Raw genomic sequence first — 27,054 nt, 5'->3', positions numbered from 1 at the left:
TTTTCAGATGCAACTAGAATGTAGGTGCTACTGCACTCATACACCAGTATAGAAGTCATTAAAAACTAACAAAAACTCTAACGTAGTCCATGCAAATAATACCCTAACAACAGAGGGAAGAGAAACATTACATCAAACCAGATTTATTAGACACAGAAAAATATATTAGTGGTGGGACTTCCGGTTTGGGATTCTTGGAGGTCTAACGCAGCTCCATTTGCGGAGCTGACCGGACTGCCGTTTTAACCGGCCGGAGGGGTGAAAATAACCCGCGGCCGACTGCTCTCAGGCGGGGAGCAGGCAAAGAACGCTCAAGACCCTAGGGTGAGCTAGATCTCGGACGAGGGGGGCTCTACTCAAGGAGTCTCCCCCCCGATCCTTGAGGTCCCACCTTGCGACGGGTCGGCTATAATCTCTGCGGCAGTTTTGGGGCCAATTTGGCTGGCATAAGACCTACATACCCAAGCTTCGATCGGGGAGGGAAGTCGAGAGGAGAATTTAAGATCGAAACAGCGATTACAACCTGAGAAAGTTGAAGAGAAGGTAAAGATCGCTATCTCTTGAAACGGGACAGATTGATAAAAACAGAGAGGAAAGAAAGTAGATTTTTAAACTGCAACAGACTAGTGAAAAGGAGGTGAAGACTCGGCAGGAGTTGTATTTTAAAAGAGACTAAATTTAAAGAAGTTATTGCAAAAATCGGACTATTGTTTTGAATACCTGTGGTTTTGGAGCTGTGGGAAAAAGACACCATCGCGAGACCTGCTGTGGGAAGACGGGAGACAGGAAGTGCGTAACAACAATAGAGTGGCTGGAGGGAAGCGGCCCTTGCCGACGGACAGGAAGTAGGGAATCGCCATTTTTGAAAGGGGAAGGGTCGCGGCTTCAGCAGAAGAGGAAGTAGGCCATCTTGGATTACAATAACATAGAGAAACCATAGAGAAAAGACGCCCAACATTTTGGATACAAAAAAATTAATTTTGGCAAAGATTGGGACATTTGAAAAAAAGGAAAACGTTTAAATATACGCCACGGAGCTAAGGAAGAGAGCAGATTCGTGGGAGCGAGCTAAAGCAAGCCCCACAATGTTGAAAAAAGAGTGGCAATCGGCAATAGAAAATTTGGACAAAAAACTTATAGACATGATGAAAGAACTTAAGGACACGAAATTGGAGCTTATTAAAGAGGTCAAAGAAGTTACACAGACAGTAAAGTCGGAGCTGTCAGAAGTGAAAAAAGGCGTGGAAACGATTAGTAGTGAATTACAAGGAACGCAGCAGAGAGTTAAAACAGTAGAAGACGCGATGGAGAATTTAATAGACACGCAACAAACAGAGATGCGACTGGTGAAGGGGAGGATGTCAGTTGCAGAAACTAAACACATGGAGAAGCAGCTTCGTTTTCGTGGTCTGCCAGAAGTGGAAGGGAAGTCAGCGCAAGAACAGATGACTGAGGTGTTGGCTGATTACCTGGGGAAGGAGGAGGAGGAAATTGTGGCTATCCTAGATGTGGCGTACCGTGTGAACTCGAGAATTGCAACCCAGAGGAAACTACCAAGGGATGTGATTGTGCAGTTTACAACTAGAAACATGAAAGAGAGGATTGTGACAAAACAATTTCAAGATCCATTGGAGATTGATGGCAAGACGATTATCATAATGAAGGAACTGCCCAGATCAGTGTTACTGGACAGGAAAAAATATAGAGTGCTAATTCAGACTTTGAAGGACATGAATATCAGATACAGATGGGAGTTACCGGAAGGAGTGTCCTTTGAGTTTGGAGGGGCAAAAAAACGCATCAGATCTGAGCGGGAGATGGAGAGATTTATCAAGGACAATGAAAAAGACTTACCAACAAAACCATGAATATGGAGTGTAAAGTATTATCTTGGAATGTAAATGGACTAAACTCACCGAATAAGAGGAAAAATATTTTTCATTGGCTACTAAAACAAAAATCTGATATTGTTTGTTTGCAGGAGACCCATATTAGAAAACAGGATGTAAAATATTTAAAATCTGGAAAATTGGGCAAAGAATCTGTAGCGGCCTCTAACAAGAAAAAAAGAGGAGTGGTGTTGTACATAAAAGAGGAGCTGCAGCCAAAATTTGTTATGAGAGATGTTGAAGCTAGATTTGTAGCAGTGGAATGTAATTGGAATTCAAAGAGAGTGTTGGTAGTCGGACTTTATGCACCTAACGGTGCAAAGGAAAGCTTCTTTGAGGATTTAAGGAAGCATTTAGATGATCTTGTATACGGCCAGATAATTCTTGCTGGAGATTTCAATGGAGTGACAGATTTGGAACTAGACAAAAAGATTACAACAGCACAAAAGAAAAGAGGACTATTGCCAAAGCTTTTTTTTGAGTTGATTCAACAAGAGACTCTCGAAGACGTATGGAGGAGAGAATATCCTAAAACCAAACAGTTTACTTTTTATTCTGCAAGGCATCTTACATTATCAAGAATTGATATGATCTGGGCCTCAAAGGACTTAGCGTTATGGACTAAGGAGGTAGAAATAATGCCGATGGTAGGCTCAGATCACAATCCAATTATGTGGAAATTTGGAAAAAGGAGAAAAAGGAAAGCCTGGAGAATAAATGAGGACTTGTTACAGGAAAGTGAGAATATGGAAATATTGAGAAGAGAGACAAAGTTTTTTATACAATACAACGTGAATAAAGAAGTACCAACCAGTAAAGTTTGGGACGCGTACAAGGCGGTTGTAAGGGGCATACTAATGGACTTAAATGGCAGAGCAAGGAAAAAGAAAGAGGAGAAAAGACAAGAGATTGAGGAGAAAATAAAGGCCAAAGAAGCACAGTTAAAAAAGAGACCAGGGAAAAAGAAAATACATCAGGAAATCAAAATTCTTCAAGAACAGTTAACAGCAATGAGTAATAAAGAATTGGAGTGGAACCTTAAAAGACTGAATCAAAAAGCTTTTGAGGGTGCTAATAAACCTGGGAAATATTTGGCATGGCAATTGAAGAAGAAAAGGGAAAAGAAAATAATAAATAAAATCTGTGAAGAAAATAAAACGTACCTGGAGCAGACTACCATTAGTAGAGCCTTTTATAAATTCTATGCTAAGCTGTATAATAAAAAAGAAGTAACCAAAGAATCAATAGCATCATATTTGGAGAAAACCAAACTTCCAGAGATCTCTGAAGCTTGGTGAAATAAGTTGAACCGTGAAGTAACTGATGAGGAAATAAGTAAGGCAATACAATCCGCAAATCTAGGAAAGGCGCCAGGGCCAAATGGACTTACGGCTAAATTTTATAAGACAATGGCCAACGAACTGGCACCATTCCTAAAAGAGGTGATGAACGGAGTTTTCAGGGATCAAAGAATTCCAGACACTTGGAGTGAAGCGAATATATCATTGATCCCAAAAGAGGGCCAAGATCTGACTAACGTGAAAAATTACAGACCTATATCATTACTTAACAATGATTATAAAATTTTTGCGAAGATATTGGCGGAGAGACTGAAGGGGTGGCTCTCAGAAGTCATAGAGGAAGAACAAGCAGGCTTTTTGCCGGACAGACAAATAAGAGACAATTTAAGGACAGTGATTAATGCTATTGAATACTATGACAAGCGTTGTGATAAAGAGGTTGGTTTCTTCTTTGTAGACGCTGAAAAAGCGTTTGACAATTTAAACTGGGATTTTTTGTTTGCCACTATGGAAAAGCTACAATTGGGAGAAAGATTCATCAGAGCAATTAAAGAAATTTATAGAGACCAGACTGCAGCAATTGTAGTGAATGATGAACTGACCAAGAAATTGACGATTAGTAAAGGAACAAGACAAGGTTGCCCGTTATCTCCATTGTTGTTCATTTTAGTATTGGAGATTCTGATGATACAAATACGACAAGATGAGGAAATACGAGGAATAAAAATAAAGGACTATTCATACAAGGTTAGAGCATTTGCAGATGACATAATGTTAATTGTAGAAGATCCATTGGAGAACATGCCAAAAGTGATAGATAAGATCAAGGAGTTTGGTGACTTGGCAGGTTTCTTCATTAACAAAAAGAAGTCAAAGATATTATGCAAAAACATGACTAAGCAGAAACAACAATTGTTAATGGAAACAACGGACTGTGAAGTAACTAGTAAGGTGAAATATTTGGGAGTTGAGCTGACTGCAAAAAATATAGATTTGTTCAAGAATAATTATGAAAAATTATGGACTCAGATAGAGAGAGACTTGATCAAATGGAATAGACTGAATTTGTAATGGTTGGGCAGGATTGCAGCAGTTAAGATGAATGTGTTACCAAGAGTAATGTTTCTGCTACAGACAATACCAATCATCAGAGACTCCAAACAATTTGAAAAATGGCAGAGGAAAATATCAGATTTTGTTTCGGCAGGCAAGAAGCCTCGAGTGAAAGTAAAAGTTCTACAAGATGCAAAGGAAAGAGGCAGAATGCAACTGCCCAACCTGAGACTTTACCATGATGCAATCTGCCTAGTTTGGTTAAAAGAGTGGATGACATTAAAGAATAAGAAACTATTAGCCCTAGAGGGATATAAAAAATTTTTTGGATGGCACGCATACCTATGGCATGACAAAGTAAAGGTCAACTCGATGTTCCTGCATCATTTTGTAAGGAGAAGTTTATATACAATCTGGAAGAAGTACAGAATTTACCTACAAGAAGGAACCCCCTTGTGGGTGGTTCCATACGAAGTGATAGATCCGAGAGCTGTTGATAATGAACAACAATGTTTAACGTACAAAGAAATAACTAAAACTGAAGTATCTAAACTTAGAATAAAGACGCAAGAGGAACTATCACCTAACTATGATTGGTTCCAGTACAGACAGATTAGAGACTTATACAACTCGGACTCTGCAAAAGGGGGTATACGAACAGAGAACTCGGAACTAGAGCAGACCCTTCTTAAAGAAGACAAGAAAAGAATATCCAAGGTATACCAAGTACTGTTGAAATGGTATACCGAGGATGAGATAGTCAAAACACAAATGGTGAAATGGGCTATAAACTTTAATAAAGAAATAACAATGGAGGCATGGGAATACTTGTGGAAAACTACAATGAAGACAACGACATGTATTAATATTAAAGAGAACATTTTCAAAATGATTTATCGTTGGTACATGACACCAAAGAAGATTGCGCTAGGGAACTTGAACACTTCTAATAAATGCTGGAAATGTAGGAAGCATGAGGGCTCCCTCTACCATATTTGGTGGTCGTGTGAGGTAGCTAGGCAGTTCTGGGGGGAAATAATAAGAGAAATGAGTGAAATTTTACAGTTTCAAATAAATAAGAACCCAGAACTCCTGCTGCTAAACTTGGGAATGGAGGGAATTCCAGCCCATCATAGGACGTTGATATTTTATATGACTGCAGCAGCTAGACTTTTGTATGCGCAGAAATGGAAAGTACAAGAAGTGCCAACTATTGAAGATTGGATCTACAAATTGCTGTACATGGCTGAAATGGATAAGATGACAAGAAAACTGAGAGATCTGGACTCAGGGCAGTTTAACACAGACTGGGAGAAGCTGAAACAATATCTGGAGAAGAAGTGGGAGGTGGGAGGAAAACTGTGGCAGTTTGAGAACTACTGAAGTACAATAAAAGTATAAAAGAGAGGGGTGACTTTACCGGGGGAGGAAGAGAAATGTGAATTTATAAGCAGTTAGATTAATTAATTGATTGAGATATATATAGATATGTAAAGGTTAATTGATAGAATATTGATAGAGAATAATTAACGGTTTAAACATGAGGATTGAGTAATTAACAATATTTTTTTTACTTGATAAGACTTATATGCACCAAACTGAATGTATAGAAGAGTTAAAACGACTGACTATGTGATGAGTTATATAGAAATACTATAAAAAGAAGAAATGATTAATATATAGAGAACAAATCAAATTGTTTGATTTAAATGTGGGAAATTTTTATGGTTTATGATATATAGAAATATTCAAAACTGGAAAATGGGATAAATTGTTTATCTAAAGAAGTATAGTTTGGATGTATAATAAGTAAAAGAGTTAAAGATGTACTGCTTAATATAATGGAGAATATATATTTGTTTTAGACAGAGGAAGTTAATAGAAGTAAGGGAAAAGGGACAGAGGGTGGGAAAGCTGTTGGAAGTCAACAAAAGGGGGGGAAAGGGAGGGGGTTAGAAACGAAAAATTAGGGGATAATTGAATGCAATGTAATGTAAAAATATTAATGTTCTAACCCAATAAATTTTTTTTTTTAAAAAAAAGAAAAATATATTAGTGGCCAGCATAGGTAGCCTTAAGAGTCAGGTGTCTTTTGCTGAGCATTCCACCCCAACCTTAGCTAGTATAGCATAATCAATGTGTAAGATTATGAGCCAGGAAGCCTCGGATTCATTTTTTTTCTAATTTCACCTCAGCCACAAGATCACTGCATGATCTAAGCCACAGTTATACTCTTACACTGCATTCAGTCTTTCTGATACACCATAGAATGTGTTTTTGATTAACCCCCAGTTAGTTGTGATGTCTGTATGCATATGGTCCGCAAAAATGGGGTTTGTCACCAACCTGCTATTTCAGTGTAGATCCTGAAGCTGGTTTTTAAAACACAGTTTGTACCAACTGTAGTATGATGTGATATCTGAATGCAGAGATCTCTATTTGCTGAGGAGATCGGCCTCTTGCAGCCAGCTGGACGCAGAAGTGGCACTAGGAAGATAATGTCCTCTCTGCTAGGAAATAGAGAGGAAGCAAGTAGCAGGGAAATGGGCACAAGCCAGGATTTTTTGCTTATGCCTGATAACTAGCATTTGTTACATGGAGCAATGTTTAAACAAACCTTGGGTTGGTTGTTGGGGGTTTTCCGGGCTGTATTGCCGTGGTCTTGGCATTGTAGTTCCTGACGTTTCGCCAGCAGCTGTGGCTGGCATCTTCAGAGGTGTAGCACCAAAAGACAGAGATCTCTCAGTGTCACAGTGTGGAAAAGATGTAGGTCATTTGTATCTACTCAGGAGGGGTGGGGTTGAGCTGAGTCATTCTGTAAGAGTTTCCCAGGGTGTGGAATGCTAATGGCGGGAGGCTTCGCTGTAACCTGAGGAGGTTCTTTTGCATATGGATTGGTGCTTGATGTGCTAATCTTCTCTGCAGGGCTATTGTCGGGTGTGGAGTGTTTTGTTGGCCTGGTGTTTTTCAGAACTGGAGCCCATGCTCTGTTCATTCTTAAGGTTTCTTCTTTCCTGTTGAAGTTTTGCTTATGCTTGTGAATTTCAATGGCTTCCCTGTGCAGTCTGACAAAGTAGTTGGAAGTGTTGTCCAGTATTTTGGTGTCCTGGAATAAGATACTGTGCCCTGTTTGAGTTAGGCTATGTTCAGCCACTGCTGATTTTTCAGGCTGTCCAAGTCTGCAGTGTCTTTCATGTTCTTTTATTCTTGTCTGGATGCTACGCTTTGTGGTCCCGATGTAAACTTGTCCACAGCTGCAGGGTATACGGTATACTCCTGCAGAGGTGAGGGGGTCTCTGCTGTCTTTTGCTGATCGTAGCATCTGTTGTATTTTTCGGGTGGGTCTGAATACTGCTTGAAGGTTATGCTTTTCCATAAGCTTTCCCATCTGATCAGTAATTCCTTTGATATATGGCAAAAACACTTTTCCTGTAGGTGACTGTTTTTCCTTGGTTGTTTGATTCATCCTGGGTTTGATTGCTCTTCGGATTTCATTTCTGGAGTAGCCATTTGTCTGAAGTGCGTGGTTTAGATGATTAATTTCCTCATTGAGAAAGCGCGGCTCACATATCCGTCTTGCACGATCCACTAATGTTTTCATTATGCCTCTTTTCTGTCGGGGGTGGTGATTGGAGTTTTTGTGTAAGTACCGATCAGTGTGAGTTGGTTTCCTGTAGACCTTGTGACCTAACTGAAAGTTTGCTTTGCAGATGACCAAGGTATCCAGGAATGAGAGTTTTCCCTCACTTTCTTTCTCCATTGTGAATTGTATGTTCAGGTGGATGTTGTTGAAACCTTGGGTTATCATGATATCTGCCTGCAGCCTGAGCCTCAACTCCTGCTATGTGGTGATAATGTTACTGGCTGACCTTGCAGGGCTGTTGTAAGGATTATTGAGAAGAGTGTGTGTAATGCCTCAAATGCTTGAAATACTGTCTGTGAATGCTGAGCACAATTTTTTCCAGTCCCATTCTCCTCCTGCCTCTCCTTTTCAGTGCTGTACTAACTTACAAGCAAGGAGTAGTCTTCCATCACCACCATTTGTTTATGCATGTAGCCCTTTTACTGCCTGAAACAGGCATACAGTGAGCCTTAAATCTCCTTGCTGCCTTGCCTACTTTAAATAAGATGGGACATTGTTAATGCAGAGGAGATGATGGGGGAAGATGCATTTAAAATGCAGATGTAGCTCAAAATCTAAGCAGTGTAGCTCACAAGTTTCCAAATCGCCTGGATGCACCTCAGAACCATTTTGCTTCCAACCCTATCTAACTGGTGAGGTGGGAGCTGAGGCAGCCACTTCCTCTGCTTCTGCCCTCCCTCCAATGCATGGGCAGAGGGCTTTCAACTAGAGATGGGCACAATCCGCATTACAATCGAAAAAAACCCATGATAATGGCGATCGTGCGGTTGTGATTCATGACCCAGCGGATCGTGATCGTCCACGGCCAACGATCCAATGATCAGGAGAGGCCTGGATCATTGCGTTTGGGCTAGGATCGGGGATCCAGACACTCAGGCACCAGGAATCTATTCCCCAGGCAATGGAGCCAGGGGAAAGCCTGAGCTCTGTTTTGCCCTCCTTCTGTTGCCCTGGAAACCCAAATGGAAGCCCAGCTTTCCTTGATCAGCAGGGCTTCCTTCCAACCACGGAGCAGCAAAGCAGAGAAGACACCCAGGGGAGGGAGGGGGAAGGGGCTGTTCTGTAGCCATGGGCACTCCAATCTCATCCCTGCAAACCCTGATAGGCAGCTCTGATGGCCAAACACAACCTCCTGTGTTGTTGAATGGGACCTGAGGAGAGGCGGCTCGTCGCCGCCTCCCCGTGCCTGCCAGGCCCGGTGCCAACACCCACCATTCATATATCGCTGGGAATACCAGCGCGCTCCAGTTTGGCCTGGCGGGCGGTCACATGGGGGGTGCCGCCAGCGAGCGGCCAGACCCCCCGCCCCCTGAGGGGAGGCGGCTCATCACCACCTCCCCGTGCCTGCCAGGCCTGGCGGCCACAGGCACCACCCACCTTCCCACATAATACCAGCGTGCCCTGCTTTGGCCTCCATGATCATGATCCACGATCCACGGCTCGAGGACGGGAGATGATTGTCGCAGATCGTTATTTCAGGATCGTCATCAGCGGCGATCCACAATCTACTGGATCATTAAAAAATTTTGGATCGTGCCCATCTCTACTTTCAACAACTAGGATTGTTCATTTAGGAGTCTCTCCTTCCTTTGCACCAAGCCTAGCAAAACCAAAAGGCATCCCTAATATTAGCTGCAATTGATGCACAATTTTTTGTTTGTAGCTGTCTTCCATGGCTTCAGCGATAATGGCAAATAGATATGACAATATTTACAGGACTTATAAAGCAGTAAACAATATTTAGCATTGCACACTGGAAGATCAGGGCTCATGTCAGTGGGTTATTCTGCCACTGAAATGCAGTCTAGTGTTTTTACGCCTCCCATTTTCACGTGCCTTTAATGGACATCTAAGCTGTTTGGAAGGAGTTTGACTCTTTCTTTATTTGCATAGTGTGGTCAGCTTCTGCTCCTTAGGATGCAACTGCAGTTTAAGTCAATATTGATGCTGTCTGTTGATGTATCCGTTTGTCTATCTGCCCATCTATCTGTCTTGGAGATGCTAGGTAAATGAAGCCTTTGGCCAAATCCACATTACCTCCACGCGTCCCGGTGTTGCAGTAAATGTCCGCGAAACACCCGGAAGTATAGCGTCTTTCAAGCGCGATTCAGAAATTGCGCTTGAAAGACGCTATACTTCCGGGTGTTTCGCGGACATTTAGTGCAACACCGGGATGCGTGGAGGTAATGTGGATTCGGCCCTTGTCAGCACTGAGAGTTATTGTGGGCTAATGGTTACTGCTGGGCTGTGGCATTGGGAGACGTTTTTTCTGCTCCTTCAAGTAGCTTTGTCAAGCAGACTTCATTTCAACCAGAATTAAGCATGTTTTCGGTGCCAAGATTCCGCTCTTGGAAAACTGTGAAATTATAACTGAATGATATATTGTATAAGCATAAATGAATTTTCACAGCTATCCCCAGCATACTTGGGATGAGGTGGAAGACTTTGAAGGGCAGAAGAGGAAGGTTCAAGCAGGTGTGATAACCAGCACTGCTCTTTTTGAAAATCAAACACTGCAGTCAAGTCAATAGAGCCAGTTTGGTTTAGCGGTTATGAGCGGCAGGACTCTAATCTGGAGAACTGGGTTTGAGTCACCACTCCTCCGCTTGAAGCCAGCTGGGTGACCTTGGGTCAGTCACAACTTCTAGGAGCTCTCTCAGCCCCACCCACCTCACAGGGTGATTGTCATGAGGATAATAATAACACACTTTGTAAACTGCTCTGAGTGGGCATTAAGTTGTCCTGAAGGGTAGTATATAAATTGGTTGTTATTACTTAGGGTGCTTGTGTGCATGAAGCTTAAATACTCCTTTGAGCTCCTTACGTGCCACATGTGAATGTGGTTTATATGAAAAGAAATAAAGCATACAGGCTGTACGTTTTTACAGTAGATCTTTTAAAACCAGGTATCAAATGTGAAGCACCTTCAGCCTCATAAAAGGTGGGATAATGCTTACCATTTAAATAGTTGTGAGTGGAATTAAATTATGAGGAATGTTTGAAAGTAAAGCTGCCACACAAATTTATATATTCCTATCAATATCCTGCTCTATTCCTCTCCACCATGGGGTTTTAAATGTGTATATAATTGGTCTTGAAGGTCTGTTAAGCAGGGTGGAGTGAAAGGAACTGTAATATGCGTTTGAAGTTTCTGAGCAAGCCAGTGTGTGAAGGATTCATAAGGAACAACAGCAGAAAAGTCAATCTGCTTTTTGCCTCAGCATCTCACCAGGTGACAAATCACCTCCCCATGATTGACTCAGCCAGTTTGTGAAAAAGGTTCAGCATATCTGACAAAGTTATGGTGCCACCTACAGGTATCTAGAAGACCCCTTTTAAAAGTTTCACTGCAATAATTTCAGTATGATTAATCACCAGTTAGTTATTTTGATACAACTTAAGCTTTGAAGGTGAACATAAGGGTTGAGGCAACTGATGGCTAATCCCATTACATAACAAGTAATGAAGACAAAATGGTTTCTATATTTAAAAAATCCTTGTTATTAGGAAAGAGTTGGTGAAAATATTTATTTTATCATGATACCCTGCATTTCTCCCCAATGGGGACCCAGTGCCCTCCATTTTATTCTCACGACAATCCTATGAAGTAGATTTGGCTGGAGTGTTTGCAAGCCAAAGGTTACCCAGTAAACTTCAGTGGCACAGCGGGGATTTTAACCTGGGTCTCCCAGATCTTAGTCCAACACACTGTACATCACACTGGATCTTTTGGCAAATAATCTCAGTCAGATCTCCTTTTCCATATTCAAAAGGGATGACCTGTTCTTCTCTTAATTCTGAAACACATTGTGGTGTAGCAGTCACCTCAAACAATTGTTTCATTTTTCAATGAAACAGCCCTTTTACATGAAGATGCAGAACAAGTTAAGTTTGTAGGAATTCATTGCAAAATCCAGTTTGGATGCATTGCCTCTCTAACTTCTGAGAAGTTTTTACATTGCTCATTACTTCTGTTCTTGCTAGTAATCTGCAGAAAGAAAAGACAGAGTACTGGCCTGATCCGAGAGTGGTGTATGTTGCCATTATGAAGAACCCACATTTAGTTCATCCCACTTAATTTAAGCTTCATTTCAGATAGGCCAGACATTTCCCAATATTCCATTGTCTGATGATATAGTGGTACAATGAAGAGGTTGAAGAGGCCAGAACACCTGCAAAAGACATTGTTGCAGTGGATTCCTACCTGCAGAAGGTTTGACAGGTTAATAGATATGCAAACATACTAAAGATAAAGGAGATTATTTTAGAACTGGAATTGTCCACCACTGGTTGAAAAATATAGATGTGGTGCACCTTTTAATTATGTACTGGCTCCTTCTAAAAGGAACACAAATAACTGGCAAGATGGTGTGATTTGGTATGTTTGTTCAGTCCCCCCCCCCCCCAAACACTGATCTCATGCCTTTTCCCATCATAATCAAAGTTGCTTCCTCATGTGCCTTCATACTTGGGGAATCACTCAAAAACAAAAGCCACCCACGTAATCTTACTAATAGACTCAATACATACAATTACAATTCTATTTTATTTAACAATTTATCTATATAAGTCACACAGTAAATAGAGAATTTCTAATAATAAACCTACTCACAATTGGAAAACCATTTACACAAGTGCTACAATACAGGTACCTCAGTTGATAGTAAATAAAGTGCTAGTGCCCAAAGTGCTATAGTAAGAATTATTGCACATAATATATAAAGTGCAAATATATAGTCAGCACCATATGAGGATAAGTCCTTGGGGCAAATACATAAGGTCCTAAGCACAAAGTGTCCAATTCGTGAGCAAGGATGAATTTCTGTATAATCCAATTTTTGTGTAGTCAGAAGTTGCACACCATTCTAAATGACTGTGATAATTCCGTTATGATAATAATTAATCCTCTGGCGGGTTGTCTAGATCCTGGCTGATCTTGTTTCATATCATCTTTATCAAAGAGTACACAGACAAAACTTCATAAATATTTCTTAAAAGTACTTATTAACACATCCAATCAGTATAACATCACTGTATAACATCACACAGGATGTTATACCATGGAACAACAACAAGTGGAAATGACATGAGGAAGCTGGAAGAAAAACAATTTGCCCACTTTTGCCTTGTCTTTGGTGAGAGAGAAGAGGTGGACAGAGTACTATCCATTTCTAATTCCCATGTTCTCTTTTTTATTAAAGGAAAGTGTGGACCTGGGAGAGATCATGTTTTCCCTTTGTTATCTGCCAACTGCAGGTCGTCTTACTTTAACAGTCATTAAATGCAGGAATCTTAAAGCAATGGATATCACTGGCTACTCAGGTAGGTGATGGCTTGCTTGGAATAAGGCTTTTGCATTATGTTTCTTAGCACTTGCTTCTGTGGCAGCCTTGCTTTCTCCTTAAGCAGTCAGAAAGCTTTCCTACTCATTATTCATGATGTGGATGCCACTGAAGGAAAACTGTCTGTATAACAGAATAGCTGATATATTTCTCTTACACCCACACAGAATATAGTGTCATGTGTACACCAGCCAATCACTTAAAACATTTTTGTTCAAAGTTAGAGAAAGTTTTCAAAGTGTTGCCGGCATAGCCATCTGAAACAATTTTACTAGAGTTGTGATAGAAGCCAAGAATCTAATTTATTTTTGAGGGATGTAGATTAATTTTAAAAATCATGATTTATATATATATATAGGTGTTGCCTTTAGGCATGAGAACATGCATTTTCTTCATCCAACTCACCACCAAGATTCTGATTTGTGTCTTTCCCTTCCTGATATGTCAGAGACTCTGAGATCATTGTAAGACAGTATCAAAAATTATATTTCCCTTCTCCTTTTTGGAAAACATCTAAATAGGAACTGAAAATCATCATGGATTTTTTAAATTCTTGCCATACTATGCAGATAGACCTTTTCTGAAAAAGAAATTTCAGTTCTGATGTAACATTTTTCCATATGTGTATTATGAGAGCCATTTTGCTGTGGTGGTTAAGAGTGCGGGACTCTAATCTGGAGAGCCGGGTTTGATTCCCCACTCCTCTGCTTGAAGCCAGCTGGGTGACCTTGGGCTAGTCACTCTGGAGCTCTCTCAGCCCCACCCACCTCACAGGGTGATTGTTGTGGGGATGATAATAACATACCTTGTAAACCACTCTGAGTGGGCATTATGTTGTCCTGAAGGGCGGGATATAAATTGAATGTTATTATTATTATTTCTCTAAAGGAAAACATTATATCATGACTCATGAGAAGACCAAAAATAGGTTACTGGATATTTTCTGCTTCATTTCATTAGCTTCATCAACATGACCTAGCTATATCATCAAGACAAACACATTCTAGGTGTTATGCAGTAAAAATTAGTCTAATCAGTGGAGATTAGCTTAATTTTCACAACTCCCATACAAAAAAGGTAAATCTAAGTTCACAATGAATATGTTAAATTACATTGATTTGTGATTTCTTTAAGATATGCCAGTTTTGCTGGATTGGATGTTCTAGGAATTTATATTTATTTTTCATAGGCTTCTTCCATACAACATTTTTTTCTGTGTCTTGGCTTCTAAACTGGAGTGGGGTTTTTTTGAGCTTCTGCACAATATTGTGCTGTAATTGTCCAGTTGCCATGTTTTTCTTGTACTCAGTATGCTCTTTCACAAATCTGCTTTACTGAAATCTTTTCTGAAATAAAATGGTCCAGGCACATTACAATTGTTCTCCTAGAAGGAACAGTGTGCATTTTCCTGCCCTGAAAATGTCCCAGCCACATTGGCACCATTTTCCAGTGCTTAGGAAGATTAACAGCCCCCTACCCCCATCTGCAAAAGCATAAGGTCAGTCATACATTAAAAGCGAGGTGGTTTGGGGTTCTTTCCAGCCCTACTCATGTTTAGCACCTCATGTAATCAGACTCTCAATTCCAGGTAAAGTTCAAGTTACCTTGAACTGTGAATGTGTCACCTGGATTTACTTCTTTTCCTTGTAGATGTGTCCCATGGCTTACTAGGAAAGCAAGAAGTGACTGAGATGCAAACTCTCCTTGTGCAGATTTTTTTCATTAGACATATTTTTGATGGCCCAGAGATTTCCATGTGTCAGTGTCTGTGTTTTGCTGACAAATATTTTAATCTACAGGAGCAATAACTGTTGACTGTTTGGGCAGACAAGTATTTCAGCTCAGATGGCATATGATACCATTTGAATCACTGAGAATTGAAGGTTCAAAGAGAAAACAGCTCAGCAGTTATGCAGTGATGTCCTATATAGTTACTAAAACTTCAAAATACATAATGATTTTCTCCAGCAGCCTACAGAGCATTTCTGCTATGCTGGAAATCTAGAGGCAATTTGCCAAAGTCTGACTCCAGGCAGCAAGTGAGGTATTGCTGTTCTATTTTTTCCTGCTCTCTCTTTTCATTGACAAAAAAACCCCATGCTTTTAAGATCTCTTTATGTGACTTGGTTGCTTGAGAAATAGTTCACATATGTTTAGCTTACATAACAAAACTGGCATAAAAGAACAAGAGAGATGTTCAACGATGGACATCTGCATCTGCATTAAGGGACAGGAAATGGGCCACGTGGGCCAACAAAGAAGTTGCTTTCAGTCACAGGAAACAGGTCTAGAAGACACTGTTAAAAAGAGACCAATAATCTGCATGGGATATATGCATAGGATTAAAAACTTTGCTTCCAAAGGAAAAAAATGCAGATGAGTAACATATGTATGGATGGTCCCTGGGCTGACAGACAGCGAATTCAACTTGTTACCGAAAAACAAAATTCAGATGTCACAATGAAGTGAACCTGCACCACTGAATTTTGTGGGGAAAGGAAAGGAAAGGAAAGGAAAGGAAAGGAAAGGAAAGGAAAGGAAAGGAAAGGAAAGGAAAGGAAAGGAAAGAGGGAAGGAAGAACACTATGCCGTCCCTAGGTCCTGAGGCCAACCGCTGTGTATGCCTGACAACAATAAGTTTAGAATTCTGAAATGTTTGAGGAAATGTTTTATTGACAAATATTCTTCCCTCCGCCTCGTACTTCTCATATTTACTTGTATAAACATTAGAAAAGGGGTCTTTTATCAAATCTGCTTCCCCCCCACCCCCTTTTACCTGCTCTCCAGATCCTTATGTCAAGGTGTCTTTGCTCTGTGATGGGAGGAGGCTGAAGAAGAAGAAAACCACCATAAAGAGAAACACACTTAATCCTACATACAATGAAGCAATAATCTTTGACATCCCTCCAGAGAATATGGATCAAGTCAGCCTGCTTATCTCTGTTATGGATTATGACCGGTAGGTGGGAGTCCATGCAATGTTTAAATCCCAGTTGGAGATCATGCCGCCCTCCCCCCCCTGCCCAATTCTCCCTGGTTTGACTCACTTTGGTTACATGATTGGCTTGTGCTCAAAGTTCAATCATCTGGCACAGCTTTTTCCTAAAATGGAGATGATGGAGAGATTTCACTGACTGAATATCTGCGAATGGCATAGAATTTAAAGCTGCCAACCTCCAGGTGTGCCCTGGAGATCTCCCAGAAGTGGAACTACAAGATTTGAGTCCAGTAACACCTTAAAAACCAACAAGATTTTCAGGGTATAAACTTTTGAGTGTCATACCTCTCTTTGTCAGATCTGATAAAGGGAGCTTTGACTCTTAAAAGTTTATACCCTGATCTCCAGAATACAGAGATCAGTTCTAAGGGTTTCTGAAGGAACTATGTAGTGTTGGTTTTTTCCAGATGGAGTGTTCCTAATCCTGACTAGGATCTAATCCATTTAGGTTCTTTCATTATCATGAGTTTCAGCCTTGTTCCTTGCAATGAGGGCTTCCAGGCTCTTTGGGGCAGCTGTTTTTGCTCTTAACAGCACCAAAATCACAAACACATTCCTCCCTCTAAACCATCAATCTACTGAGTTTTCTTCAGTTTCACTACATACACACATCAGACCCTGAAGAAGACGAGTGTCGGCAGATGCACACTATGGCAGGAAACTGGCTGGCAAAGGGGTAGCAGGGTGGTGGCAGCATTAAAAGTAATCCTGATTTATGTTCACTTTTTATTTTTCTATAGTGCCAAAAAAATATTACCTTTGCATCCTGCTGTTTTCTGTTGGTGCCATGTTTCCTTGGGCTTTGCAGTTTTGTTCCCATGAAGAAGGAGTGTTTTTGCATTAATTGCCACCAATCTCCATTGCCCAAGTGCAGGCAGGCAGGCAAGATGATTGTCTGAATGAGAGCTCCCCCTACAATCTAAACAGACCTGTGTTTTCTCCATAAATTTTCTTTTTGCTGTGGGCAGGCAGGATTGTTCTTGAAAGGGCGAAGTAGGCAAGTGGTTCACAGGATGAGGAAGAAGCAATCCTAAACAGCTCTACTCAGATGTAAGTCCCATGTTAGTTAATAGTTCTTACTCTCTTTAGAATTGCAGCCTATTATTGAAGTCTGCAAATTTTCCCTTCCAAAGATTTCCAAAGCCGATAGGCTGGGAGGGATCTTCCCTTGCAGGAACCCAATTGGCAGGGAGACAATGCCATTTCCTGGGTAGCAATGGGTGGGGGCAGATGCACTCATGCACATTGTGTACATTTCCCCTTCCTTACAACACAATTGATAAAGTAAGGGCTGTTTCCCCTTGGGATCTGGTTTTTCCTTTTAAGGAAAAAAAGATGATGCTGTGCAGGCCCAGTGCCTCGCTGCTGCTGCTGCTGCTCCTGTGAGATACAAACTGGAATACGTAAACTTTCTGGTTGGAGAGCGTCATTATGATTTGGTTTCCCAGTTCTGAAAGTTGCTATAATGAAATGAAACAGCAATTTCTTGGTTATTTCCTGCTGGTTTGTTTTGTTTTGCACATCCCTATTCTGTTTCCCTGGAGAAAAAGGCTGCTTTGGAAGATGAACTCTATGGCATTATATCCTGCTGAGATCTCTTCCCTCTCTAAACCTCACCCTCTTCACACTCCACCCTCAAATCTCCAGGAATTTCCCTACCTGGAGTTGGCAACCTTAATAGAATCTCAGTCAAGAAAAGATGGTGGCAACCCTAGGTGTACATGAGAAGCTCATTTCATTGTAGAAAAGTGAGGACTATAAATGTGGCTTAAACAAGGAAAGCATTGCAAAGCTGAAAGTGACAAGATAACAGCTCAGAAAGAAAATGTAGAGCCTTCAACAACATGAATAAGGAGGAGTAGAGAGCACAGGCATACCTGGCTCAGAAACAACAGAAAAAGAGATTTTAAACATTTTTAAAATATGGTCCTCAATCCAATGAATTACAGGAAGTGGACTTTTGTCTCTCCAATGCTGTAGTATAAGTGTTTTAGCAACTGTAAGGGCATGCAGGGTCCATTTCTGTTGGCAGTGGTTAGGTTCCATGAGAGAGGCAATTAGCTTAAAAGCATATAAACATCCTCAAAGATAAATGTGTATTCTAATACAAAATTAACATGAGTTATGATTTCCTCCCCAAAAGACAAAAGAACTGGACATGTCTAAAGCATATGCTTAACAAATGCATCTTGTAAATTACAATGGCAACAACTGGACACAGTACTAAATCTTTAACTAAAAAGATGCTGTGGTGTCCAATATACCCTAATTTTTTGCTGAACACGTTGCTGCTTAAGATCTGTAGAAGCAACAGAGAGTTTAAACATGTGGTTGTTACCTTTCAGAGTTGGCCATAATGAGATTATTGGTGTTTGTCGTGTGGCAAATAGTGCTGAGGGCCTGGGTCGGGACCACTGGAATGAAATGCTGGCTTATCCACGCAAACCCATTGCTCATTGGCACTCATTGGTGGAAGTGAAGAAGTCCTTCAAGGAGGTATGTAAAGTAATTTATAAAATCTCCCTCAGATACACATGCAGTTGGACTCTAAGAATGTTGAGAAGCTTTTACTTATAATATCTAACAAGTGCTTATCACCAGACAAGCAAGCATTTTGCAGCTTAGTTTTTGAAGTAAGAAAACTACCTTACTAGTACAGTTGTGCATGATGGTGCTGTATCTCTGCTGTGATTAACTGTACAGTGTCCCCTTAAGTACAAGCTAGTTAGGATTTCACCACTCCCCTCTCAGACTTTTATTCAGGCAACTTGCTGTAGTCAGAAAGTCTTAGCAGAGGACTTGTGTAGAACCTTGTTAACAGAACAGGCTTAACTTAAATAGATACCTTCATGTGGAGCCTTAATTCTTTTAAAGGTCTAGCAGACAACATATGAGTTCAACATAGGGGATAAGAGGTTTCAGCTCCCTACAGAGCACTGTAAGAAATGTGCCACTATGTCTTTGAAACAGACTGTACTGATCCACACTGTGTAATCCTCTTTGAGTCTTAGTGAGAAAAGTGATCTATAAATAGGGTTGCCTGTACTCCCAGCAGGAGGTGGGCCCCCCGGAACCTATCTTTTGGGTGTCTCCTTCATACATGCATACCCCCAAGCCTGCGCAATGACATCACTTCTGGGAAGTGACATCATCACACAGTCCATGGCCACTCCATGACCACTCCTGCGCTCCATGGGGGGCCCGATTTGGGCCCGATTCAGCCAAAATTGGGCTGAATTCAGCCTGGACTGGGCCCGAATCAGCCTAGAACAGGCTGCCCAGGGAAGCACTCCCCTGCATGGAAGTGGCCTGAATTAGGCTGAATTGAGCCCAAAATGGCCTAGATTGGGCCTGAATTAGCCTGGAATGGGGCACTTTGGGCCTGAATTGGGCTGAATTGTGCCTGAAATGGCCGAGATTGGGCCCAAATCAGCCTGGCACAAGCCACTGTAGTGTAGGGGAACACTCCCCCACCCAGCAGTGGCCTGATCCAGGCTGTTTGGGGCCCAATCTGGGCCATTTTATGCTCACGGGAGTACACTGCACCACCCAGGAGCACACCCATGAGGCCCATGCCTCCCACCACCAGCCAAGTAAGCAGGGGCGGGGGGTGGAGGAGGGAAGCAGGGGATTCTCCACTCCCAGCGGGGTACTGGCAAGTGGCAACCCTAACTATAAATAACACAAACAAACAAAAAAATTTAGGTCTGTCTTTCTCCCAGCAGTTAATGGATATTATTTTTGGAGAATTAGAAACAAATAAATGGACTTTGTCCTAAAATGTTGCTCATTTTGAATTGAGCAAAAGGTTGAGAACATCTGCTAAGTGTGGGCCTCTGTCTTGTGGTTATGGAGGATCTCCTGAATTCTTATGAGTTTCTTCCTTCTAGGAAGAGTTTAGTCATAGTTCTTGTTGCTCTGGCAACTACATCGATCACAAGAGTATAGGATGTCTTATAAGGCATGTGTGGTTTGCTGCACTGTATTTAAAGGTTTTTTTTATTTTTTATTTTTTTATTACCTACATTAACTAACAATACAGAGGGAAAGAAGGGGGGCAGGGGAAGGAAAGAAAAAAAAAACAGCAACATATAACAACACTACCCTACAAATAATGCTTTCCCTTCATACTGCCATTATTAAAAAAATAAAACTTTGTAAGATATTGATGGAGTGATTGACCTTGCAAAATACAGATTACAATCCAAATTAAGTCTTCCTCCCCCCCCCCCGGGCCTCGGACGCAGTTCTCTCTGAGCAACTGCAACCGCAGTGCTTGTTCCCTCCCCCCGCCCCCTTCAGACATCAAATCCTTTTCTTCTTTCTTGGTGTCTTGCTGAAATTCTTGATTTTTGTCCTCAAAATCCCTTAGTTGATCTTCTGATATTATCTTGTAAGCTTGATCTTTGTAACTAAACCAGATACCTTCCGGAAATAGCCATTTATACTTTATTCCACGTTCCCTCAGAAGAGCTGCGAACTTTTTATACTTAAATCTTCTTTTCCGAACTAAAAATGGGACGTCCTTCAGTATCTTAACTTTATTACCCAGAAAGTCCAGATCCGCATTGTATGAGCTGTATAGGATAGTGTCTCGGATCCTCTTAGATGAAAAATCGATGATGATCTCGCGAGGCAGCTGACGCTTCGTTGCATATTTTGAAGAAGCCCGACGGACTTCCAAAATGGCGCTTTTTACCTCTTCTTTAGTTGCCCTCGCGGTGCACTGTATTTAAGGTTGAATGGAAGAGAGAGAGCAAGGGAGGATTCTCTGCTCTAGCTCCCAGGCAGAGGTAGCAGCAGAGATGGTAGATGGGATGGGAGGCAGTTTGCTACCCTCAAAAACATTGTCAAGACAACTGCCTCAGTTTTTGTAACATGCTGACAACAATCAAAAGGTGGATATGATACAACAAAGAGACAAGGGATTATCTGAAAATTGACTCTTGCAGATTGTTAGAAGTAAAATATACAACTAAAATACAACTCTGCACCCTTGCAAAGATGTGCCCTGCAATAGTTAAAGGGAGATCTACGTATAGCCACTGCTAGGAAAAATAGCATGAAGTGCTCCAAAGCAAAACAATCTGTGCAGGCATCCTACTGGAACATGCAAAAGAAACAAGAAAGGATGATTTCATTTCACCTTTCCAGTCATTTCAGTCCACTTCAGGGAACTGAAGTAAACTGAAATGGGAGGTTTGACCCTTCTGCCTTGCTTGCTGTGAATCCAGCAACAGAGATCAAGGTTCAGTTGGTCTCTTCCAGTTTCATCCTTCTCCTCTTGCCAACTTTCCTTTCTCTGTCAGGCTATATTCCTCCCTTCTGCGTTCTCAAAAACATCAACCACCTCTTGTGCTAGGGTCCTCCTATTTTGAAGCTCCTAGCTCTGCCTCCTTGAACTCAGCCTCTGCCCTGCTCCCATCTTCTCCATCCTCCTATCTTTCCACTTTGCACCACTCAGCTGCAGTTGCATGGGGCCAGTCCATATCCTTCCTGCTCCATCTCCTGCAAGGCACAATAGCCAGGACAGGGAAATGAACTTGTGCTTCTGTCAGCCAAGCACTTTCTCCAGTCACTGCAGGAACAACACCTCCAGCTTCTCCAGGGCAGGCCCACCTTCCCATCCAACCTTCTGTCAGCCTCTGTCCATGTGGCCATTTCCTCCAGGGCTATCTTCTGCCAACAGACTCCCACACTGCTCTCCTTGTTTAGGTGAGTTCCCATTGTGGCCACCTTGCTGATTAATCTTCACACATGGAAAGAACATTAAAATGCTATAATGAAAGTAAGGAATTAACATTACAAAATGCCTTACAACTAGCCCCTGAAGAGTTTCTTCTGCAAGAAGGGGCACCTGAAACATATGCATCAAGGTGATTACTACAGTCCCTATTTTGAAATGACACAACTACAGCAGCACAACACACTTGGATGCATCATAATAAATCACATCAATGCAGTGTTTCCCAACCATGGCATTGTGATGCATTAATATTAGATAAGAGGCTTCAGGATACCAGTACACCATTCCAAAGGTTTGCACAGGTCTGGGGTTGCTCTGATACAATCACCAATGCATATAAGTAAATGGACAAAATGAAATATGTGATAACAAAATGAAGCAAAATCTAACAAGGACAGCTGAAGAAAGACACAAACAATACCTTGGGCTATTAAATTATTGGGACATACCTATGGAATTGGGAACCTAGGAATCATTCTAAGGTCTGAAGGTTTTTACAAGCAAATTTAGAACACATAGATGAGGGGAACTAAATTCCACCCCCTTACCAGTCTTACCATATTACACTTATTATTTTGAAGCAATTTTCTCCCAGCATTAATACTGGAAGTGGTTTTGGCTTTCAGCCCAGGAGGGTGCAGGAGCAGGGTTTAGCTCACCCACATACTCCATTTTGGTGTAGTGGCAGGACTCTAATCTGGAGAACTGGGTTTGATTCTCCACTCCTCCACTTGAAACCAGCTAGGTGACCTTGGGTCAGTCACAGCTCTCTCAGAGCTTTCCCAGCCCCATCCACCTCACAGGGTAATTGTCATGAGAATAATAACAACACACTTTGTAAACCACTCCGAGTGGGTGTTAAGTTGTCCTGAAGGGCAGTACATAAATCAAATGTTGTTGTTGTTAAGAAAAGGTTTACCAGTACCACTGTACACACGAACAGTCAGGCACATGAATGAATCTCCTCATCATACCTACCTCGTCTCTCTCTCTCTCTCTCTCTCTCTCTCTCTCTCTCTCTCTCTCTCTCTCTCCCTCCCCCAGAGAAGCCAATTAGGGAGTAGAAGCCAACATGATCCCAGAACAAACTCCTTGAGTACGTAATGTGGTGTGCATCCAGCCATAATTTTTTTCCTTTGTTTTGTTCTTTGGATTTGAAAGACAATCAAACATAGCAAAATAAATTGATGTAAACATCTTCTGGGGAAAAAACCTCACTGAAGCAGAAACATATTTAGAGCAATATCCCAATAAGCAAGATACACAAACACCATGTTACCTTTGTAGCCCCAGAGAACCAAAGATTCTCTCCAGTGAATAAAGTTTTTTTTTCTTTTGAGGAGGGGAAATCAACTGTTATGGGGGTTCTTTTAAGGAGATTGTAGTTGCTCAGTGTGCTATAAGCACCTCTTTCAAAACTGCCACATCTGCTCTGTACAATACCAAGCACAATACAATCTAACTGTGGAAAGGTACAATAGAAATAGATCAAACTTACAAATTGCATGCAGCACCCCCCCCACGTGCTCATCATTGTTACAGTTGTCATAGTGCAATAAAGTGACAAACGTACAAGACAGATGTGCACAGTCCAAACTGTACGTAGGTAAACACCACCTACTAGTGCTGGAACAGAAGAAATAAATGAGAGGTGGTAGCAGGTCCAAGTTAGATACAACCAGAAGGGCAAAAAAGGATTGTGGAGAGGCAGAGTGTTTAGAGAGGTTGATCAGGACTAAGGAGATTTGGGTTTAAATTATTGCTCAACCTTGATGCTTGCTGGGTAACATCAGGCCAATCACTCTCCATCAGCCTAATCACAGAAATGTGAGAATAAAATGGAGGAGGGAACAGCCACGTATGCTGTTCTGAGCTCACATAACGAAGGGCAGGATAAAAATGTAATAACTAAGGTATTTTAGGGCATGGTAGGGACACTGGCCTTGAGTACATTCAAGATTAAAATTCAAATCTACAATGATGTTAATCAATAATTAAAGCTATCACCACAAGACAATAACAGTACAATCCTAAGCAGTTACACCAGTCTAAGCACATTGATTTCAATGGTCTTAGACTGAAGTAACTCTGCTTAGGTCACCTTTACATAAGTTTATGCAGTTATTTGACAATAGTCACTTGGTACGTAGAACTACTGAGCTGGCCAGGAATCTAGATGCTCCTGGTAATCACATGGACTAGATGGGTACTGGGCCACTGACCCACCTCTTGTTCTTCCTAGCAGTACAGCCCTATGCCCCTCTAACTTATGCCCCTCTAAGTCCATTACAGAAGAGCATAACTCTGCATAGGATAGCACTTGGTGTTGGGGGGGGGGCAATCAGTGGGAGGGCTTCTAGTGTCCCTTCCCCACTGGCAGACCTCCTGATGACACCTGGTTTTTTGGCCACTGTGTAACACAGAGTGTTGGACTGGATGGGCCATTGGCCTGATCCATCATGGCTTCTCTTATGTTCTTATGTTCACTATAAGCTGTGCTTCTACATAGACAGCTGAAAGGAGACAGAATACAAGAGCTGCTTATCTACAAGATGTTTCGTTAAAAGTAGCAATTGGAAATAGGAGCCTGATCACCTGAAACAGAGGAATACAGACTGAAAAGGGTGGGATGAGATCTAGAACCTCAATTTTATTACAAGGACTCTATACCTATCTGTGGAGGAGTCGCAGCCACCATACAGCCTGGTATACGTTAACATATTAATCAGCTTCATGTGATCATTCACAGGTGCTAATTAAGATCATCAACCTCCATTTTTACCTTCAAGTATGATATACTTCTTTGATCTGCTTTCTGGGCAAACTCTTAGCATGATAGGAGGGGCGGGCAGGCGGCAGGAAATGAATAAATAAATGAATGAATGGAATATCCCATACCATTAAACCAAACAATGTAGAACCTACAGATCCCCCGAGGACTGGAAAAAGAATTTAAACCAGATGTTACAGATGTTGGACATTATACCCCAGTGCACTATTGGTGGTTGCTCAGCTACAGCACTGATGAGGACCAATTAAAAATCTGTACAAAACAGACAAGATGAACAAAGTACTACAATCCCATGAGTTCAGTATATGCCATTATGTTTAGAAAACAACAGCTTCAGTTTTGCCAGAAATAAACAACTCTACATTATCTGAGCTATGCAACACTGCTAAACATCTGGCCATTGATAAGAGGTTGTGCAAGGCAGCTGTTGTTAAAGTGTATCGTTATTTTCACTAATTAATACAGGAAGTGAACACATTGCTATGTGAAAGTCCCAGTTTTATTTGTTAGTTGGGAGGCAGCTTAAAACTATGTATTTCAATACATATAGGATTGAGAGGAGAATAATTGATTGGCAGAAGAAGCAGCAATCTTGTCTTCCTGAAGCACTCTTTTCTTCTTCTCTATAGAGTATAGTCTTTCACTAGCTGCTTCTGGCCTTACTACAGGGTAGCCCTATGTCAGAGAAGCCATAAAGTTGTTTCTCAGAGTATGATCAAGCTGCAGTTTCTTGGGGTGGACTCAGGGCCGGTGCCAGAGGTTTTGGCGCCCGCGGCGGCGTGTGCGTGCGGGCGCGCCACGGACTGCGTGATGACGTCATCGCAGACGTCATCACGCACCGCAGGGGGGCTGGGCGGCGCGCAGACCGCCGAGCGCAGAAGCTGCGGGCTGCTGCTAGAGCGGCGCGCGGAGGCTGCTCCGTGCGCCGCCCCAGCAGCAGCTCACGGCTTCTACGCCCGGCTGGGGCGGAGGAGTGCACAGCAGAGCTGGGGTGGCTGGCTGCAGCAGTAGCTGCAGCCAGCCAGCCAGCCCCGTGCTGCCGCCACCACATGCCCCAGCCGAGCGCAGAAGCTGCGAGCCGGGGCTGGGGCGGCGCACGGAGGCTGCTCCGTGCGCCACCCCAGCAGCAGCTCACGGCTTCTGCGCCCGGCTGGAGCGGAGGAGCACGCAACGGAGCCAGCCAGCCCCGTGCTTCCACCGCCGCCGCCCCCACACGCCCCAGCCGGGAGCAGAAGCTGCGAGCCGCTGCTGGGGCGGTGCGTGGAGGCTGCGCCCGGCTGGGAAGTGTGGCGGCGGCAGCGGGGCTCAAGCGGCGCCCCTCCAGTGCCCGCGCGCCCGAGGCCACCGCCTACCTGGCCTCCATGGGCGCGCCGGCCCTGGGTGGACTCACATCTTATGTGTAATTCTATGATCCTTTCCCCCAGCTATGTTTTGCAGACTACATTGCTTGGGATAAAATCAGTTTTGGATTTCCATGTAGTTCTGCTCTCATACTTACCTCTTTGCTGTCTGTGTGTTCAGTTCAGGAAGTATGCAAAAGTGACAACTACTTGTCCATGCTCATCGTCCAACACCTGTTGTGTAAACTGCAACTCCTGTGCTGGTCTCACAATTGCTCTGTTAATGATATGACCTGGCAAGTATGGGACCAGAGCCAAGAAAAAATCCCAGAGTTCACAATAATCAATCTAATTATTGTAAAGTTTTATAAACCTTTTTAAAGTGCTATAAGTGCAACAGTGCCTAGCTTATCAATGATTATTAATAAATACAATAAATAACAGAAGGTAACAACACATATACCACTCTTTGCAAAGTCTTTACATGAATATCCAAATGGTGGGAAGAATCTACAACAATAATTTATCAGTTCCTTTAAACCAGTTCCTTTACATTGGTGCATACAGGCACACAAGCCAGATGGTCAAACTCTTGAGCCAGGAATGTGGACTTGCTAGATGGAATCAGAGAAGCAACAAGGCTGAAAATGCCACGCCTACGGGTTTTCCAACATAATGGGACCAGAGCAGGAACGCAGAGAGACTAGAATCATTTTAAAGTGCTACTTGGATGTGTCCTAAGAATTTGGCTTTATAGTGGCCAGACATAATCACAACATACTCTACAAACCACCAGCAAATGATCCTTTATCTATTTTTGCCAACAGCAAAATCCAGCACCTGTTGGGAGTGTTCCCAAGGCAGTGATCCCAGTAGCAGAGTCATTCCACTCCCTTTCTCCTGTGATGTCTCATTCGAAACATTCTAAGGTATTAATCCCAAAAGGGACAT

The 27,054-nt window shown here is 42.1% G+C and overlaps 1 protein-coding gene across 1 annotated transcript in view; it reads left to right on the top strand.

Moving 5' to 3' along the window:
• The window catches only part of SYT6 (synaptotagmin 6), a 211,651-nt gene that overhangs the window by 172,077 nt on the left and 12,520 nt on the right, over nt 1-27,054 (top strand). Inside the window, exons 4-7 of the mRNA XM_054980659.1 lie at nt 13,088-13,208; nt 16,016-16,187; nt 18,572-18,722; nt 26,931-27,032. Of these exons, the coding sequence (XP_054836634.1) occupies nt 13,088-13,208; nt 16,016-16,187; nt 18,572-18,722; nt 26,931-27,032 (546 nt within the window). The remainder of the gene's footprint in view (nt 1-13,087; nt 13,209-16,015; nt 16,188-18,571; nt 18,723-26,930; nt 27,033-27,054) is intronic.

This window comes from Eublepharis macularius, chromosome 5 (assembly GCF_028583425.1).
Source record: "Eublepharis macularius isolate TG4126 chromosome 5, MPM_Emac_v1.0, whole genome shotgun sequence".
Classification (NCBI taxonomy): domain Eukaryota; kingdom Metazoa; phylum Chordata; class Lepidosauria; order Squamata; family Eublepharidae; genus Eublepharis; species Eublepharis macularius.
This window is presented reverse-complemented; position numbering and strand designations above follow the sequence as displayed.